We start from the raw sequence: 18,730 nt of genomic DNA, 5'->3' as shown, positions 1-18,730 counted from the left end.
GCACAGTGAGTTTTGAAATACAGATCCTTAAAACACAGCCTCGTTTCCTCTACTTTTGGAAGTAAACAAAGCACGGGTCATAAAAACACCAGTAGCTAAGCAACAGCACACGATCCCATCCCTGTTCTCCAGCTGAGGATGTGCAGCTTTCAATCAAGCAGATTAGTTTTTACAGTAGGCATACTGGACCATCAGCCCGGCCCAGTCCTTTCGTAGCTTCAATTAAAGGCGGTTGGATAAATGGGGAGCTATTTTCCTCTCCTGGCTCCCAGGCTGCCCTCAGCCCAGAAGAGGAGCAGCTCTAAGAGCTGTGCCTGCATGGCGGTGTGTTTTGGCTCGCTGCTTTCTTCTCAGTTCCCCAAAATCTCCGTAAAATATGGAGATGCAACTTTTTAACCTTCCAAATCCCCAAATGTTCACCTTGGAAGCTTTCTAAGAGCCCAACCTTCCGGCAGCTACACCCTCACACTGTTTTGAAAGATGTCTGGCTCTCAAAAAAGGGGAAAGCAGCGGTATTTATTCCGTGCTGGTAGCTCGAGATAAAAGAGCAAATTTCACCATACGTGCCTTCACACAGAGAATGTAGTAATGAATAGAAAAAGTGAGTTCTACGAAAACTAAATCTTTACAAAAAATCCCTAAATCCTCACGGTTACTCAGAGCGAAGTAACTTGTCTCAATTTTGAGTAATACGGTTACAAAAGAATTCATTTATCCTTTCACCACAGCGCTTTTCATCTCTACAAATTAGAAAAACCCACTCCTGACAGTAAGACAAAGGTTTCCTTTTTCTCTCCCCTTCTCCTTCTGTTCGGAAGACAGGCAGGACACCTGCAGCACTGCCACAAACCGTCCTTCAGACAGAACTTCTCTGAGCAATTGTTGAGTTTTCCTTAAATCAGGGAACCCACACAAGCTTTCCTTGCCATGATGTTTCCCTTGAGCACCTCGAACCATCTCCAGGTCATACACAGGACACTTTGCCCAGCAAAGCTTACAAAATCCACGTCCTTTGCTGTTTATAAGCTCACCTTTCCCCTCAGGTGCTGGAGGATGCATGCATAGATCCAAACTCAAACACAGCAGCAAATTGAGTGATTTCCTTCTCCATCCCTAAGCAGCCACTGATATTTTCTTATTTGCCAGAAGAACCAAGAAGAGCAGCTCTGCTGCTAAATCCCTGGCTTTTGGCCTCTGCCTAAGGCATCCCATGTCATAAAAACCTTGGAAAACCATAGAGTCCCTAAGCCTCTCTACGCCAACAACATGATAGATGAAAACCACGGGAGCTGCAAACCAGGGCTGGCTTGTGGAGTCACCTTGGTTTTACGTCCTCGTCAAACCACATCTGTGCTATTTATCAGGTTTGGTTCCTTAAAGCATCAGGTCCCCAGTCTTGCAGCACTCATTGCTTCATTAGCTGGCACCTCAAGGCAGAAAAAATGTGTTTGTTTTAAATCATACGTCCCCTGGACAGTGGATTTTTTAAATTAAATTAAAATAAAAAACAATTGTTCCGATTTCTTAATGCCTCCTGTTTCTGGGTAGCTGGTCAATGAATAAAGCAGTGCTTGGGAAACAGATGCTGCAGAGCCAGGGGTCGGGCAGCAGCCCGTGGCACTGAAGGCATCTGCTGTGCACTCCACCACCACTTGGCTTGCCAGTCCCCAGCTTCCTCTGATGTCTCTGATGTTGGTGACAGCAGCGTTCATTCCCGGAGCTCTGTGTAAGCACAAACCCTGGCAAGCCTCTCCTCGCTGTTCACAAACACGAAGGTTTGTGTACTAAGGGCATCTTCCTGCGTGTTTTTGCAGGCAAGAAGCACACAGTCGCTTTTTTTTCCCCCAAATATGTAGTGTTTAACAGCACAGTGGGTGCACCCACATTCCCTACCTGGGACAGCGGGGAGCCCTCGTATAGAAGCCAACACTGAAATTTCTTCCAGTACTTCAGCAATTACCTCTACACCACAATTGAGGAAAAAATTGGAGCTTTAAAATCAATTCAGAAAAGGAAAAGTTAAGTTTTGACCTTCTAGAGACTTTTAATGCCACAAGAAGAGCCCTGATGGCTAAACATCAATCCCCTTCCTTCTACCAGCACAGCATCTTATCACAGAGTAGCTCTGATTTCAGGGGGAAAAAGGCCTCCCAGGACAATGTTTTTTTTTCTCTTTTTGTATTCAGACCATGGCCAGTGCTTACAGGAAAAGCTAACAGAGTCTGGAAAACATCAGAAGCTCAAGCCTAGCAGTTTTCTGTGTCTTGCCCATAAAACAGTGCTATAAAAATGAAGCAAGTCTTGGCTGTGAAGAGAAATCAAGGCAACCAGAAGACTTCGGATGTGAGCAGAGGGCTCTGCAGGCACCAGGGTTTCCTAAGGCAGGCAGCCTGAATCAGATGCGTACAGAAGGAACAGATCTGAGGTGCACAGATTCCTTTTGGAATATATTTTTGGGTGAATTCCTCCCTTCAGGATGTTTTTTACCCCATCTGTCCCTGGAAAACAGGCCTGCCCGTTCAGGACCACATGAATACACTCACATCCTTGTCACCAACTGTGCTTCCCTCCTTAGGGCTGCAGGAAGCATTCAGGTTAGTTAATTATGGATACAGCAGCAGAACCCTTACAATACTTTAATTCCTTACAGCTGATCAGAGCAAACATCCCCGGTACCACACAGAGCAGCTCAGCGATGCTGCAGTGCCTGATGAGCCAGCTGGGTGCTCTGCTCACAAAAAAAGAGGCAGCTCTTCATGATGGAGCTCGCTCCAGAGCATCCCTCCCACACTTTAGGCTCTTGAATCTTTGCCCAGAGGAAGTGTACGGCCGAGGTGCCAGGAGCTGGAGCACGCCTGACTCAGGAATACACAGAGCAGAGGATCAGCTGCTTCCCTACGTTCACTTCTTACCCAGAAATGAAGTCAGCTCCCAGCGCTTCGCTCCCTGGACAGAGCAGCACGCCCCAGCTGCACATCACAACCAAAGCCTTCCACGTCTTCCCTCTGCCATCATCCTACACAGCTGCTTCTTTTTCCAAGGAGAAAGCTGAATGCTTGCTCACGAGGAATGAAGGGGGAAGACAATTCCCCAGGGGAGCAATGAACATAAGGGATGTGGGCAACAGCTGGCTACAGAAATTATAGGATGCTGTTACAGAAACTACACTACAAATTACGCATTTGATAGCATTAAAACCAGATTTTTTTCTGATATACAAGCTCAAGAAATTAACTGGAAAATGATGGCTATAATGACCCGCCTGGTGCTTATACTGCTACCAACACAGCCATGCTCAGCATCACTGCAGGCAGCTTGATGTGTGATATCCCAACCTCACCTGCAGGCTGGAAGAGCACTGGCCCCTCTAAAGAGAGGTTAAAAACATCACCACCACTGATCTCAGTTTCCTCCTGCCTGGCAGAACAACAAACCACACTATTTTCACAATATTTCTGAATATATACACGTTCATTAATAACCTGGCCAGCCCTCAACATCCAGCCATCTGCATTTTGCTTTTTTTTAAATAAACAGCACAAAGGCAAACTTCACCTTTGTGCTGAATGAGAGGCAGGTGCTCAGGATTCAGAAATCTCTTAGTAACATTTGCTGTCAATTTTCTGTCAATGTTGAGCAGGGAGCCATAACAAACCAGAAGATTTTTTAATTATAGCAATTAAACAGATCTAAATTAACATTGTGTTCTCCTGTTACCACGTAGCGAGTACTTTCCTGCAACAGCATTGTGCAGGTGAATACCTTAAACTCAGGAGTTCAAGAAATTAAACTGAGTATAGAGATTTTGTGTATTTCCCTTACGCCCAGCATTGCCATAGTGGTTAAACTCTTACTGAAGATGACTAAAAAAAAAAAATCAGGCAGGTGAGAACATCAGAGGGTTCCCCCTCCATGTTTTTCAGCTACGTGATAGCTCAGTTTATTCAAGTTTGCAGAAGGATGCAGACATTTAAGTGGCTACCTATATATCTATGTAGTGACCACCTATATATCTATAGTAGGCATGAAACCACACGCAAGTGTGGAAAACTCACCACGTGAAATTCTCTGGGGAGGTTACAAGGGGAGCTTCAAAGCAAAAAGAAACACAATTGGAAACACCAGATGCCTATTGACAGACGCCCAGGATCCATGGTTTGGTTTTGACCAGTCCCAATAAAACACTGAACTGCAGGAGTTCCAAATCCCCAAAGAGCATTAATTGTCTCTTTACCTGTTCCCAAAGCAAAAGGAAAAGGTCCTCCACAAGCAGGACCCTTTTAAAAGCTACAGTGCATGGATTTGTTGACTATAAATAAAGGAACATTAGGAAACTTGTGAAGGCATCTTCTGGAATGCCAACCCAATTATTTTGTTATATATAAACAAACTAACAATGCTGTGACTGCAGCTACCACGTATGTATGATGCTGGATCTAGGCCTGGTGCATCTGAACACAAGTCAAAGGTCTTCTCGGACACATTTCTCCAGCATCCTCCCCTACACTTTTTCCAGCCTCTGCACTACTACCACCAGAGGCCAGAAAACGGAAAGAAGAGATGTTAAATAAAGTTACAAAACCAGGCAAAATCGTTTAGTTTGAACATTTTTAAAGAAAGTAAGGTTTCCTTGGTAATTCATGCCTCTAAATGCAATTATTGCAACTCAAACGCCCAAATGAATATAGTTTCCTTACATATCAAATTATCAGAACACAGAACAGCAAGAGTAATTCAGGAGAACCAGACATATGCCCCAGCTGCTTTCCATTTTTGAGTCAATCTTTTCCTTTTTGACAGCTAAACTCTGAAAACAACGTCTGAAGTTATTTTTATCGTAATTGTACCTCCACCTCCCTTGCCAGGATCTGCAGCTTTAGCAGGGGATAATACTGAAATAACGTTTCTCATGCTTCAGAAGTTCTCCGGAGCTTTCTTTTTATCTATAATATATGGCAATCATTTGGAGGTCCTCTGGAGAGGCTGAGGGACCTGGGTTTGTTCAGCCTGGAGAAGGGAAGGCGAAAGGACCTTACTGCTGTCTGCACCTCCCTAAAGGGACGGTCTACAGGGCTCAGACTCTTCTCCGAGGTGCACGGAGATAAAGGAAGAGGTGGCAGACAGCCTGCAACAAGGGAAATTCTGACCTAAGAAAAAAAATCACAAGGGTAATCAAACATCAGAAGAGAGGCACAGAGAGGCTGCGCAATCCTCATCCTCAGGTTTTCAAACCCCACCTGGCCAAGGCTTTGAGCAACCAGATCAAATTTTAATGCTACCCCAGCTCGAAGCAGGACTTAGGTGACCTGCAAATGTTCCGGATATCCAAGATTCTTCTACATTTCTACAATATCTAACAACACGCAGAAGACCTTTTCTTAATCTCACTGCCAAATTCCCTCTCAAATCCTATTAGGTAGAAAGGAAATTAACGACTGCTGGACTGATGACAGACACTCACCACCATATTGTAGGCATCAGGAACTTCAATTTCAAATTGAAACTTTCCACCTTGGTAATAGCCCTCATCTAGGAAAGAAAAAACAATAAATATTAAAATGGTTACCTAAGAAAATAAGGGATGCCATGTAATACATACACATCATGTTGTAACAAAGATTCAAGAAACAACATTAGTTTATCACCAAAAATTTAAAAAAAAATACCAAAATGCTAGCTGCCTGCTACTCCAAAGGGTATGAACATGGTGTTTTTCACCCTCCCCAACACCTGTACAGCAGAAATCATCAAATCAGAAGAGCCCACAGCCCCAGACCTGTAGGATCACAGCACCAGGTGACACCAAGCTGGACAAACCTTTGAACTTCTTGTGTTTGTTTCCACAAAACTGTGCCACACAATGGCCACAGGGCTTGTGGTACTCCAAATCCAGCTCTCAGGAAGAGCTGGTTATGTGTGTGCGTTGGCAAGCACCATTAAATCCTGCTCAAGCCCTTCATCCTCAGCCTTGAGCTGGCAATTACTTACCCTAATAGAAATAACGGTGTGCGAGAGCATGCTTCGCAGCGTGCTGTAATGAAAAGGCAAGTCAGGCCTTCCAGCTGACAATTATCCCCTGATGATGTATCAGTCAGGGAAATCTGCCTGCCTCTGCCAACCTCAGACTCGATGCTGAGTTATCAGAGCTGCTGGATTGTAAAATATAAATTCTGGAGATATCTAGCTAGGTGTAACCAGAGATAATACAGTAGGCATCAGTCAGCCTGCAGCTCCTGAGGTCCTGAGCTCCACATCCACCTGCACGGAGCTGCAAGCCTTACCTGTTGCAGATCTCACGTTAATAGCCTGCCCAGAACACAGTTTTTTCAAATACATCCTCCATTTCCACTCCAATTCAATTGTCAAGTGTTTGATTTATTGAGCAGACCTCTCCAGCACACTGCTAACGTCTTACCAGCGAGTAATTGCACGTGCACTGATTTTTATGGAAAAAAAGGCAAGTCAAAGCATTTATCTTTTGTTTAAAAGAATTTATCTTTTGTTTACAAGATGTACTAGAGATTAAAAAAATGAGTAAAGCAAGCCATTTCTAAAGAATCACATCTATAAGAGGCGAGTTATACCAATATCCTTTCAATGAAAGTGCTCCAAATTCACCAAACACTTGAGGCAAGATGCTGTTGCAAGGAAGAATGGTGGCATAACACTCTGCTTGGTGTTCAAAGAGCCCAGCCACCACCGAGCTACCCTGTAGGACGCAGCTGATGCTTTATTTTTATAGGTTATCCACCAGCTAGCACCATGTACCTGCCTTTCAACCAGGATGCAGGAACCCACACGATGCCACTCCTCGTAAAACCCTAGTGGGAAAATCAGATTCAGGGCTCTTTCGGTGAGCCTAACAGCACAACCAACACCCGACGGGAATTCGGTGCTTGCTACAGCACAAAGCACGTCCCTCGAAGCCTCCCACCAGCCTCCTGGCTGCCCTTTGGCTCGCAGGCACTTCTCAGGCTATCACCTCCCAGCTGAAGCCATGGCACGCAACGCCCACGTGTGAACGCCCGGGGAGAAGGCTGCTGCAAGGTAAAAGCAGCAGCAACGCTGGGGAGGCTGCTGGTGAAGCCCGGCAGTGGGAAGTTATTTCCCCTGGCTTCGTTTCAATAGTTCCAGGATTTGCTGGCCTGGGAGCGTAGCGCACAGCAGCCCTTCGTGCTCCACCCCTGCTAATGTGAAATAGATGCCTGCTGATGGATGGAGCTGCATGTGCCTCATGTCAGAGCAACCCGCAGATTTAATCAATCTTCGCTGTAATCCAATTGTCCAAAAGAAACATTCAAAAACGGCTCCAGGGGAGGAGAGCTTGCCAGAAGGCTGTCAGATTGCTGCCAGCCCGACGGCGAGAGAAAAGCCATGCTCCACGTCCCCGCGCACCGAAAACACCAGCCCCACAGCCTCCCTGGGCAGCAGCATTAATTAACGAACGTCCTCACCTACAGGCACAGGCAGCGAGATTGCTATTGAGATTGCTCAGAAGATGCACAAGGAGAGGGAAAAAAAAAGCTGAAGGGCGGTTCTTCACTTTCTCTGCTGAATCCCACGATGCAGACACAGCCCAGGGTAGCTTTTGTCTGGAGCCCCCCACAGGAGGAGGACGGGATCTGTTAGAGCAGGTCCAGAGGAGGGCCAAGAAGATGATCAGAGGGCTGGAGCACCTCTCCTATTAGAAGGGTAAAACATTTCTTCCCTACCTTCTTTTATTGAACAAATTCTTCCTGTCTGTTTGTAGATCTTTTCACTAAAACCTCGAATCCCAAATCCCAACCCCCTTGATTTTTCAGCCATGTAACTGTGCTGCAAAAAAAAAAAAAAAAAAATGAAGTTCTGGCAAAGTTAACAGCGAGAAAAGCCCTGTAATGGTCAATTAAAATAGCTTTAGCTCATAACCTGCCCACTTATGAGAGACTTCTCCAAAAAGGGAACAAGCCTCAGCTCCTGATTTTCTCCTGCTGCTTAAATTTCTGTCTTCAAGCTGTATTAACATTCCTCCCACTTCAGTCTTGAGTTTCATTACTACCAGCCCGACTCCGATCGTAGTTTGTGTTTGCGAGGTGGTTTGATGGTTAAAAGTGCTGTGAAGATGCAAAGTTATTCTGCTGCTTTAAAAGAAAACGCGTGATAATTAGGGCAGGCCACAAAGGATGTGCTTTTGACAGCAGCTCCTTGAATCAGCACTGCTGATTGCTCAGCCATGCTCGCTGACATTCGGCATTTCGTGGCATGCCAAACAGAAAACAGGCTCTGTAGGAATTCCCTGAAGAATGCGACTCAAAGAAGCACGCCAACCCAAACCTCCCCAACCGTCTGGGAGATCCCATTAACCCTACACCTTCCTCTGGTTGTCTCCGTGTATGAGCTACCCAACTCACCCTCCCCTGCAAAGTCATTACTGTGTCTCAGCTTCCAATTTTGGGCTCCAAGCGGAGCAGGAGCACCTGGGTTGTAGCAGCCATCTCCTTATTTCATTTGGCTTTGGATCCAATAAGGTGCTGGTGCAGAAATAAGAGGCAAATGGTGCCATAAGGGCACTTTTTCCAACGGCAGAACAATTGCTTCGATGGCACAAGGGACAGAACAATTGCTTCAGACAGCAGCAAAAGCCAGCAGAACCTGCCTCAGGAACACACAGTCTGCACACAATATGGCAATAAAATCTATTTTTTTAGCCATTTTCTCTGCTATACCTCCCCTCATTGTGCACCACGCAGAGCTGCACCTTAAAGGAAACACAAATTCTCGAGCACAAGTTAAAGTAACACTTTTTGCATGAAATTAACAGTCAAAGTTTTTTGAAAATTCATTTCCATTTGAAACTCAGCCACCAGAATGATTTTGTGACATTAAATACTAAGAAAGGTTATGGTGGGATGTGGAGAACAAAGGAGCTGGAAGTATTTCTGCTTGATGTTAGTTTATTTTCTTATTCAAACCCAAAGAAGCTTCTTTTATTGTCCTTTCACAACCAGCCACATTCAAAATGACTGCATAAAACAAAGCACCCAGCAACACTGTCAGCAAAATAAGGCCAGACTGCAGAAGGCACTTCCAATGTCAAACATCTTCAGTTGGTATCTTCACGGTAACTTTGGGAAACTGTCTTGGGGTAGGGTTCCCTACAAAGTGCAGTTACAGAATTCAGGCTTTAATGTTGATCAGAAGAAGAAATGTAAGCGTAAAGTGTGAATTTAGAACAATCAGCACGCCTTCAGCAGATCTTTCATGGAAGGATGCAGCTTCTGACTGCGGATAAGCAAACTCAGAGCCCAAAGGTGTGAGCCAGCAAGCACCAGCTCACGATGCAGCCTACCAAACCCGGCTGCCACACGCTTCCTACGCAGCCCTGAGCCGTGAAAACTGCAAGAAGGCATCAGATACCCCCTGAGCCCAGCTCTCGTTCTGCAACTGGAGAGCCACAGAGGTATTTGCAAAGCTCTCCCTTCAGAACCACGTGTGTGAGCAGGATTCCTACAAGTAATTTGGCAGTGCAATGCCAGAGACACTTGCAGGCGGGAGGAGAACTGGCTCTGCCTTCTAACTGTCAAGATTCATGCAGCACTGCATAGACACTACAAAAATAATTGCCTCCAGACAAGGGCTTTATCCCGCTTGAGCCAGAAAAGTTCCAGGACAACCACTTAGCAGCCTCTCTGCTATCCCTGAGAAAACAGAGTTAGCATTCTCTAAAGAAAAAAAAAAAAAAAAAAAAAAAAACAAACTTCTCTATAATAAAGGTAATTAGAAAGCTACAAAGATTTTCTTGTCCATGTTGTGCTCTGCATTGACGGGGCTGTGCTGAGTTGCAGCCGATCACAAGATTCTGTACCTGAAAATAGATGTTTACCTCGCTCAGGCTGCAACTGCAGAGACTTCAGCTGTGCAGCTATATTTAGAGCAACAAAATGTTAATTAAGATCGTCTCATTCCTGGGATCATTTCAGCAACGAAGCCAGCACAGAACCCATGCACTGCACTCCAGGGCTGCCTCCCGACTGCAACATCTTGCTGCACAGCAGTTAGCAAACAAATCAAATGATTACGTATTTAGACACCTTAACAAAGAAGCCATCATACTGAAGACATCCCTGACTCGTGCTCTGATGAATTCATGAATTCAGCTTATTTCCAAATCATAATGAGGAAGCATTCACAAACTGAAGGACAATTAATTGGTGCAAACAGACTAACACTCACCGAGTACACGTGAATACACCTCCTACATACAGCGAGGGGTTAGAAGTTTGACAACAGCACCTGCATTATTTTTCATTATACAGACTAGGGCAGCCTTACTCATTTTTCCATCCCCAAAAGGGGTTGCAATGAATTAATATGTTAAAAGATAACCCAGGATTCTTACTGCCAAGGAAGCGATCGTTGATTTGGGGTAATAAGAAGCAACAGTGACATCTAGTGTTTATTTGATACCAAAATGCTGATTAGCAAAGCTATTCCTATAACCCTATTAAATGTAAACCATTAATTGCATAAGGTAGGACATCACAATGACCATCACACTGCACACAAGTTCTGTTGTCAATAAACAGCTACAAAAATCTACCAGAATTAGCTGGCAAGGAGGCACTGATCCCAGCACACCTCACTCACGTGTGCCGTGTATAGCACGTATCAGCGCCCTCATCTGAATTGTTGTGGAGTCTCAAAGGGAACAGACAAAAAGTGTTCCTGAAGTTTAGAGAGATGCAAATCCCATGCAAATTCACCCACAGAACACAAGCACAGCTTTCTACTCCCTAACAGCCACGAGCTAACTCCATAAATTCAGGTTACTATTAAGAAACTCACCTGAAGTGATGAATTCTGAAAAGGTGGTTCTGAGGCTCTGTTTTACTGAACAACCTGCCAGCAGATGCTCTGCAGCATACTTAAGTCATATTAAGAGATCTAATTTCCACACACTCGGACATTCAAACACAAGGAGACTCCTACTTGTTAAGCGTCTTCAGACATGCATAGATTTGAAGTTTTCCAGCAGTTACACCTGTGATCTACCTTTTCAACAACAGAACCAAGTAATCACTAGAAAAGAATAAATCTGCAACGTAACAGGGCTGTAAAACATTCATTTCTCTAGAAATAGCCCAAGTTTTTTTTCTCAGTTAATAAAATGACTTGAAATTGGCTCAGAAAAAAAAAATGTTTTTGATCAAAATGAGAAAATAAAGCCTGAACACTTACTGAGCCTGCCTGATTGTAATGGCATTTTTATTACCAACTAGTACTCTAAATCCAGCCCAATTTTTCAATTGACCCTATAAAACAATCACTGTGTTACAGCCAGTCTTTCCTTGATTAGAAAGCTTATTGTGTTTTTTAGCAGTCTTTGCATTATGGTCCCTAACCACCAACACACACAGAAACAAAACCAACTTTTTAAAAGAAAATTACCTGGGATTACAGTTAGCTGAAAGTAATGAAGCTTGTTTGGGTCAGGAAAATTCACTTTACATGTACCTGTGAAGCAAAAGAGCAATTTGTATCAGACAAGTGTATCTCCATTGGTGGAAAGACAAATATATCACTTTTCATATCCTCCAAATTCACACCCTGATTAATCCCCACATTCCAGTCACCTGACTTCCTACACTTTCTTTTCAAGTGCCTCTTCTCCCTACAGCTGGAGCTCACCTGCAGTAATCGAACCTCACTTCTCTGAGCTGTGAGGAAGTTTATTTCCTTTCAGCAAACCACGTTGTCTCACGGATTTGAAAACACCAAGAGAATTACCTTCTGCACAGATGCTACATGTCAGCATCCAGAAGCAGCATTTCTTCCCTACAAATTCTTTAGCAGTAAGCTGTGCATCTTAACATCTGATAGATAATACACTGCAGTTCCCAAGAGGTCTTGCAACCACAGCCCTATGCTAGCAAAGTATTTATATTTATTTTTATTTATACTACGAGGCGTGCTGAAATGACAGCACCATCCCAAATCAGGTGTCCTGTAGAACAAAGTTGTTTCTCACCCCAGCTGGGTGCCACGATCAGCCTGCTTTACCACACCCAAGGCAAGGTTCAAACCCCTAACAGGCAGTCAGATCCCTGCCCTATCCCTTCAAAAATTAGCTCTTAGAAAGAAAATTAGTTTTTTTCAGGCTTTTGCACCAAAATGAAAAGGGCAAGGGGAAAGAAAGAGTCTACGTTTCAATAGGGCTTTTTATAATGAATTTCAGTACTGAAATGTTGTTAAAAAAGGGCTTAATTAGCAAATTAACGCTGCATTGGCAACGTGCACATTTTAATTCATGAGGCAACATTTCCTCCTACCCAGGCTTCACAATCAGCCAGGAGCTGCTTGGATTTGATGACCTGACTGCTCCAGACAGTGTGATTGCAGAGTGACTGCAGCTACTGCACTGTTCAGAAGTTGGCAGGTGAGTGGAAATCAAACAGATACTGCAGGCGTATGCAGCACCCAAGACTGCCTCAAGATGTGCATGTACAACTACTGCATATTTGTGTGTTTTTGTTTTTGTTTTATGTTATTAGCAAGTACACGCATTCGGAGCAAAGGCTGTGAAGGTTCAACACAAACACTGTTTTTATTCTCAGGCTAGAGGAATTTAAGGACAATAATGAGAATGAAGGACGAGTGAAAAAAAGAAGTGAAAACATCCATCTGTGAGGTTTTGTGGGGGCTGTTAGGAAACTAGTCAGTAGTTTCAGTTCAACAGATGCAACTGGGAGCATAACAGCCCTTTGTTTGCTTTTGATGGCACAAAGTAGTTGCCTCTCATGCACAGCGCTGGCCTTTCTGGGTTATGGCACAGACAAGATGTCAAGCTGGCAGCAGACACGTATATCCATGGATACATTATTATCCATATTATGCAGCCTTTAGCTTCTGAATCCATCAAGCTGGCTGTGTTATTTTCCTTCGTCAAGAAGATAAATAGCAGCAAAGCTACAGATCCTATTTGCCTGCAGGAATAAGTAGGAGCTTACACAAACCCTAGTAATGCATTCAGCATAATAGCTACAAACCCCAAAATACATTTTTCAACACCTTATTATCGCACAGAGGAGTCTAAGCAAAAAAGTTAAAAGCTAAAACTACTGTGTAAGAGCTCTGTAATTGCCTCGAAGACAGAAGAGCGGACAGAAAGGAAGAGATAAATAATGCTCCTTCATGCCATCCCTTTTTGCTGCTTCTCGTCTGTATTTTTCGCCCCTCAATTCCTCCCATCAGGCAGCCTGCACACTGAGAAGGCTGATTTTTGAGACCTGACAGCTGATTTAGAGGCATGCAAATAGAAGAGGCTCAGCAGAAGAAGCACTCAGAGGTCTAACCTGGAGGGGGGAAAAAAAAACAGCCAAAGCTTTTCTCAGATGGAGAAGACTGGAAACATAGCGGGTTACCTGCCAGCGTAATCAGAGGGCACATTCACTGCATTTTTGGGGGAGATAAGCATATGGGCAGGCAGTGTGACTGCACGGCACGGCAGCACCCTGCACATGAGCTCAGAGGCTGCAGCGAGCAGCTCACACCTTGCTCTCTCCTGGGCTCTGAAATAAGAGCACGCACCAGGGGAAGTTACGTAGAGCCAGTGATGGGATCTCGAAGTGCCTCCAAGCCTGCTACGTGGTAGCTCCCAAGCTCCTTTTTTTAAGAATCTTGGTCCTTTTGTCATTAGTTTTCATTATTATGTCCACTTAAATAGCACACCAGGTTAGGGTGTGCATAATAAGTAATATAAGAAACAAAAAAGCAGCAGGCTGACAGCACGCTTCCTGAGAACTCAGCTATTTGCCCTGCCTCTAAATCAGCATTTCAAGTTTTTAAATAAAGAACAGAGGAGAAACAGCACCGAGGCCATGAGCGTACTCTTCAGCTCCAGGTAACTTTGGGGTTTTGTGACAAGGAAGCTCGCACTGCACCAGCAGTCAGGTTCTGTAAGGTAACCAGAGGAGCAATAGGATCAATGGGATCCCCTTCCAAAGGGCACCAGCAAGGCCCCACGACTCCAACAAAGATAACCTGGGGCTGGCAGAGTTTTGCACAGCTTGCCCTCCAGTTAACCAATCCATCAGCAGCATTCATACTTCAGTCCAAACAGTCAGACGAACGGTCCTTTCCCCCTGAAAACACGTGCCATGAAATGCTATACTTACAAGGTAAATTAGCTTCAAGTTCTGCAACCTCTGTTGAAAGAAAAAAACAAAACACTGTTATTTACGCAAGCATAACACCACACTTGAAGCCCAAATTGGCAGATGTAATTTAAGCCACGCCGTAAATCAATTTTCACTTAGAATATAATTAAGCCTTGCTGAAGATTTACCTTGAAATTTCTCTTTCAGCCACACAATTCATTACTGAAGCTGCTCCCCTGCCCCACGGAGGAAGGCAAGCGCGCCCTGGTGTGATGAGAGGGTCCAGCTCTGCCAAGAGCCGAGCGCCAGGCTTCTGCTGCACACAGCACTGGCATTTCAAAAGCTGGCACCGTCCAAACCTCCCAGCTCGTCTACATCACCTTCTGGGGGATGCCTCCAAGCACGGTGCCACAGCCTTTGTCCCTAAACCCTTCTCTCCCCACACTGCCCTCTTTGGGAGACCTGCTGCTTCCTCCCTCGTCTTTACTTTACACCAAAGCCTTACTGACAGCTGCTTGTACCTTTTACAGGAACGTGTTTAAGATGCAGGAAGCTACCTCACCCTTTTACTTTTCAAGTTCTAGGAAACCTAATCAAGTGTGTATCTGCATTTCCTGTAGGTTTTCTTTCCCCTGCTTGATTTCTCACTTCACTTTCTAGCCTGCACAGCCACCAACTATTAATGTGGGCTGACAACGTGTATGAGATCTGAACACCAGCTCTGAAAAATATACATCTAAAGAAAATTATGATTAAGCTTAAGATATGGGGAGGTTTTTTGGCACAGAATCCAAACTGATCTCAACACAATTAACAGCTCACTAATTCCCCAGCACTCTCCTTGTATCTGTGCTTCCCAAACCTGCCTGGACGCTGCAGCAAGCATGATGCTTGTTTGACTTATGTGTTTCACATAAAAAAATCACCATTGCATTCTTTAAAATCCCAGTCTCCACTGAAAAAAAAAGGACAAAAGGCCCCCAATTCAGGCACTGCCCAAAACACCTGCATACAGGAGAGCAGGATGGAAGAATGCTGAACATTTGGAGCAATCTGAAACACAACCTACCAGCACGGACAGTGTCCAACTGCTGCAGCAGCCCAAGGACTGTGTATGTGCAGTGCCCTGCGTGCACTGCCTGGAACCAGTAACTCACTGTCTCCCCGCTGGCTTTCCTCCCTAGCACGGACAGGTTGCAGCTTGGACGCTGAAGAACCAAAAGGTTTCCTGTGTGCACCCCTCAAATACCAACGTGGAATGGTTTAACAGCTCCAGAGGCTACACCAAAAGGCAGGGGCTGAACTCCAGCCCACCACAGGCTTAACAGAGCTGACTGCACACCACTGACGTCCCCGAAACAGCTCGAGGAACTCTGCAGAACGGGAGAAAGCTCAGCACAAGCAGCCGGAGCTATTTATAACCGATTTCACAAACAATAATTCTCCCTAGCCACGGCAATTCTCGGGCCAGAAATAGGAACACACACACTGGCATGTGTGCAGGCATATGCTTTACGACAGACCCGCGTGCAGGTTATATCCAGTCAGGCACAAACTGTCGTCGAGTTGCTCTGCTCCCTGTCCCCAGCTCAGCACGACACACGGTGCTTTGTCTACTCGCCCCGCCACAACTCAAACATCTGCTTCCCGCTGCACTTTAAGTGCACAGAAAAAGTGTTGCTTCCTCGACTGAAATTAGCCTTCACATCCACTGCAGCACTTATTTCTCCTGGTTTTGTCCCAAACTCCCCTCTCCTGTGTAGCGTGCATCTTTAAGGCTGTGAGAGATGAAGATAAACACTTTGGAGCTCTAACAAAATCTCAATTCTCTAAGCATTGCTCCCAGCAGTAAAATGCTGTTTGCCCCCTAATCCTCACCTGTCTTACAGCTTTCCACACCGAGCTCCTCTGACCCGTGCAGCTGTACGGATCAGGGTGAGAAGGCAAACAACCTGCCTGAAACCAACAGGTTCTCAATGAAGATTTCTTCTTACTCTTTCTTCTCCGTGTCATTCCAGATGTTGGTTGTTGAACAAAACACTACCAAACCCCACGCTTAGCTTCTGTGTGTTCTGTTATTGAACTCACCAACCTGACACCTGTAACTACAATGAGCCACTGGGGTTAGAAAGCTCTCACTCTGTAAGGATTCAGGTGCCCTGTTGGTTCTACACTATCACAGGTACCCTGCAAGCATTTGATCGTGAACTGTTTTCCCCTTCAATAAATACATCACTCATTTACCAAGGAGCTTTCCACTGTTTTCTCCCAAAATAAGGGATGTCTCTTTGGGGGGCATAGAAGCATCACTGATAAAGAAAAACTTGCGTGACTGAGGTCACACAACGTGCAGAAGTCAATGCTGAATTTTCAAAACAACGCCTGAGATTATCTCAGGAGTGCTAATGAAGCAAGGTCTTTTTATTCTCAGAAGTACAATTTTATTCTCATCTCTCTATTTTCCTCGCCTACTACTGTGCCAAGGGATAGTACTGTACCTGAAGGCTTGAAAAAAGCCAACCCTGGGATTCTCCTAGTTTTTATTTACAGTGCACATCTACCTCATTCTTGAGGCCAGTTTCCCACTTGGTTTCTTTCAGGCTCGTACACACCTGACACGTTCAGGCTGCCTGAATCTGGTTGCAAACCCAGACGTGCTGAAGACGGAGGAATAAAGCACGCTAGCTTGCTTTCTTAGAAATTAAGTTAGCTCAAGCTGTCACTTGCAATCAAGCTAAGCAGCGGTGGTGAGATAAAACCAGATGCTGCTTAGATGCAGAGCACCAAAAAACAAAAGCAGTTTGAGTGACAGCCTTTGTGATCAAGAAGCAGACACGGGGCTGCTGCTGACGTGCCCTTTGTTTTTGATCCAATTTAGTAGCCGTGTTGATTAGATAACATTAACGTCACAGAACCTAAACGTGCTCTGGTATTTTGCAGGGATGATCACCAGGGGACAGCCTGCTTCCAAACCACGACTTCAGCACCCCAGGGAAAAAGCAGCTGCGAGGGAAGATCCAGCTGTCTCTGAACTACTTCCCTTCACAAAACTTTAGGGACAGATTCTTCCTCCAGACCGTGCCCCTGGCATAACCCAGCAGCACGGCACCCTGAGCCACAGCTGATCACAGCTGGCAGGCAGGTGCAGCTGGCCACACTCGGTTTTTCAGTGTGAAAGCACCGCCTGCGTTTATCAGCAGCGGAGGTCGAGGCCATCTAACCCCGACTCCAAATGCCACTGCTGTGTTTACCAGCCCGTGTACACGACACAGTGAGCACCGCAGGGTTATCGGTGTGACAAATGAATCCTTCAGAGGGATCCTGCAACACTTTCCCAGACCGTGCTCCCTGTCAGCACCGACACGGCTGTCCTTACCCCCAGATAAAAGGTCCTGTGCGTGGGTGATACCCTCAGACACCTGCCTGCAGGGCTGATGAGACACTCGCCAGCTTTGCACGGACTGGGAAGAGGAAAACATCTCTCCACAGGGCAGTGTCACCAAGCAGGCAGCTATCAGACCTCAGCCCATACCGCCAGCTCCCGGAGCGAGGTGGGATTTAGGGTGCTGCTCCAAAATCACCCTCAGCTATGCTTCCAAGGCAGCCCACCGCGTGTCAGCTGCTGGGTGAGTGCTGCACAGACCCAGTACCTCAGAAGCTTTGGCCCAACGTGAGGCCAGAAAGGATCCAGGAATGCTATTTAATTCACAGCTTTTAATTCCCAGCTGCCAGGAAACAGAGCTTGGCCTTTCACCCTTTCTGGAGCTGACATCTGATACCTGCAGCCCATCCAAACATCACCAACAGCCTCTCCTTACCACTACTCTGCCAGGCTCCCACCAGCTTCCTTGCAAATCTATCACAGGCACCTGAAGTTCTGAAGTGAAAGGAACCTCACTGGTCCAGATACAACCCCAAACTGGAAGTCTAAAGCAAGGTCTTCACAAGAGTTCATCAGAATTTAAAGTGAATTGAAACTCCTTGTCCTTGGAGCAACACAGAGAGAGAAAATTTGAGCAACCCACAGGAGCAACTCAGTTCTACAAAAAGTAGCTTTGTTTTTTCCCCTCCATTCTCTACTTCTTACCCTACTTCCAGACTCCACGCCTAAGAAAAATCTTTCTGTGTAGGAGTTTGTTTTTCTAACACTTTTTAAAGTTTATTGACTCTTATCTTACACCATTAATGACTAGCAGAACACTGGTGCTGGTTTTAGGATTTACTTTCCTCTCCCAGGCAGTTGTTATGGTTTTTGCTCAAAAAATACCTTCCTATCAAGTCAAATCTGATCCTCTTCTCCTATATATCTAGCAACACTTCTGGGCCAACATTTTATCATAACGTGACACTGTACAGTTCCCAATGATGGATTAATTTTTCAACAGCATAAGGGGGAAGGTTTTTAGGCTGTGCATTACCCAAAGAAAATCACTGTCCTGCAGGCAGGGCACCATTAGAGGTTCGATGTATGCATGTCTATACCCTGCACCCAAAATCACAAAGCAAGTCACAAACAGCTTTAAGAATACTTCTGGAAATCATTTTACCCCAGATTTACTGTTGGAGCCCTGTAAGCTGTAAACCCACGACATTTC

General features: G+C 45.2%; 1 protein-coding gene across 7 annotated transcripts in view; it reads right to left on the bottom strand.

The window, feature by feature from the left end:
* Nucleotides 1–18,730, bottom strand: part of UBE2F (ubiquitin conjugating enzyme E2 F (putative)) — a 60,108-nt gene that overhangs the window by 39,205 nt on the left and 2,173 nt on the right. For 6 of the 7 annotated variants that reach the window (XR_014694438.1, XR_014694439.1, XR_014694440.1 and 3 more), the window contains exons 3-5: nucleotides 14,154–14,183; nucleotides 11,428–11,493; nucleotides 5,462–5,529 (exon numbers count right to left, since the gene is read on the bottom strand). Coding sequence is in view for 3 of the 7 variants with exons in the window: in XM_084523967.1 (XP_084380093.1) it covers nucleotides 5,462–5,529; nucleotides 11,428–11,493; nucleotides 14,154–14,183 (164 nt within the window). In the remaining 4 variants the exon portion in view is untranslated. The remainder of the gene's footprint in view (nucleotides 1–5,461; nucleotides 5,530–11,427; nucleotides 11,494–14,153; nucleotides 14,184–18,730) is intronic. The other variant, XM_084523969.1, reaches the window with a different exon arrangement.

This window comes from Aythya ferina (genome assembly GCF_964211825.1).
Source record: "Aythya ferina genome assembly, chromosome: 6".
Taxonomy (NCBI): Eukaryota; Metazoa; Chordata; class Aves; order Anseriformes; family Anatidae; genus Aythya; species Aythya ferina.
The sequence above is the reverse complement of the archived record's forward strand: the minus strand, read 5'-3'. Positions and strand labels throughout refer to the sequence as shown.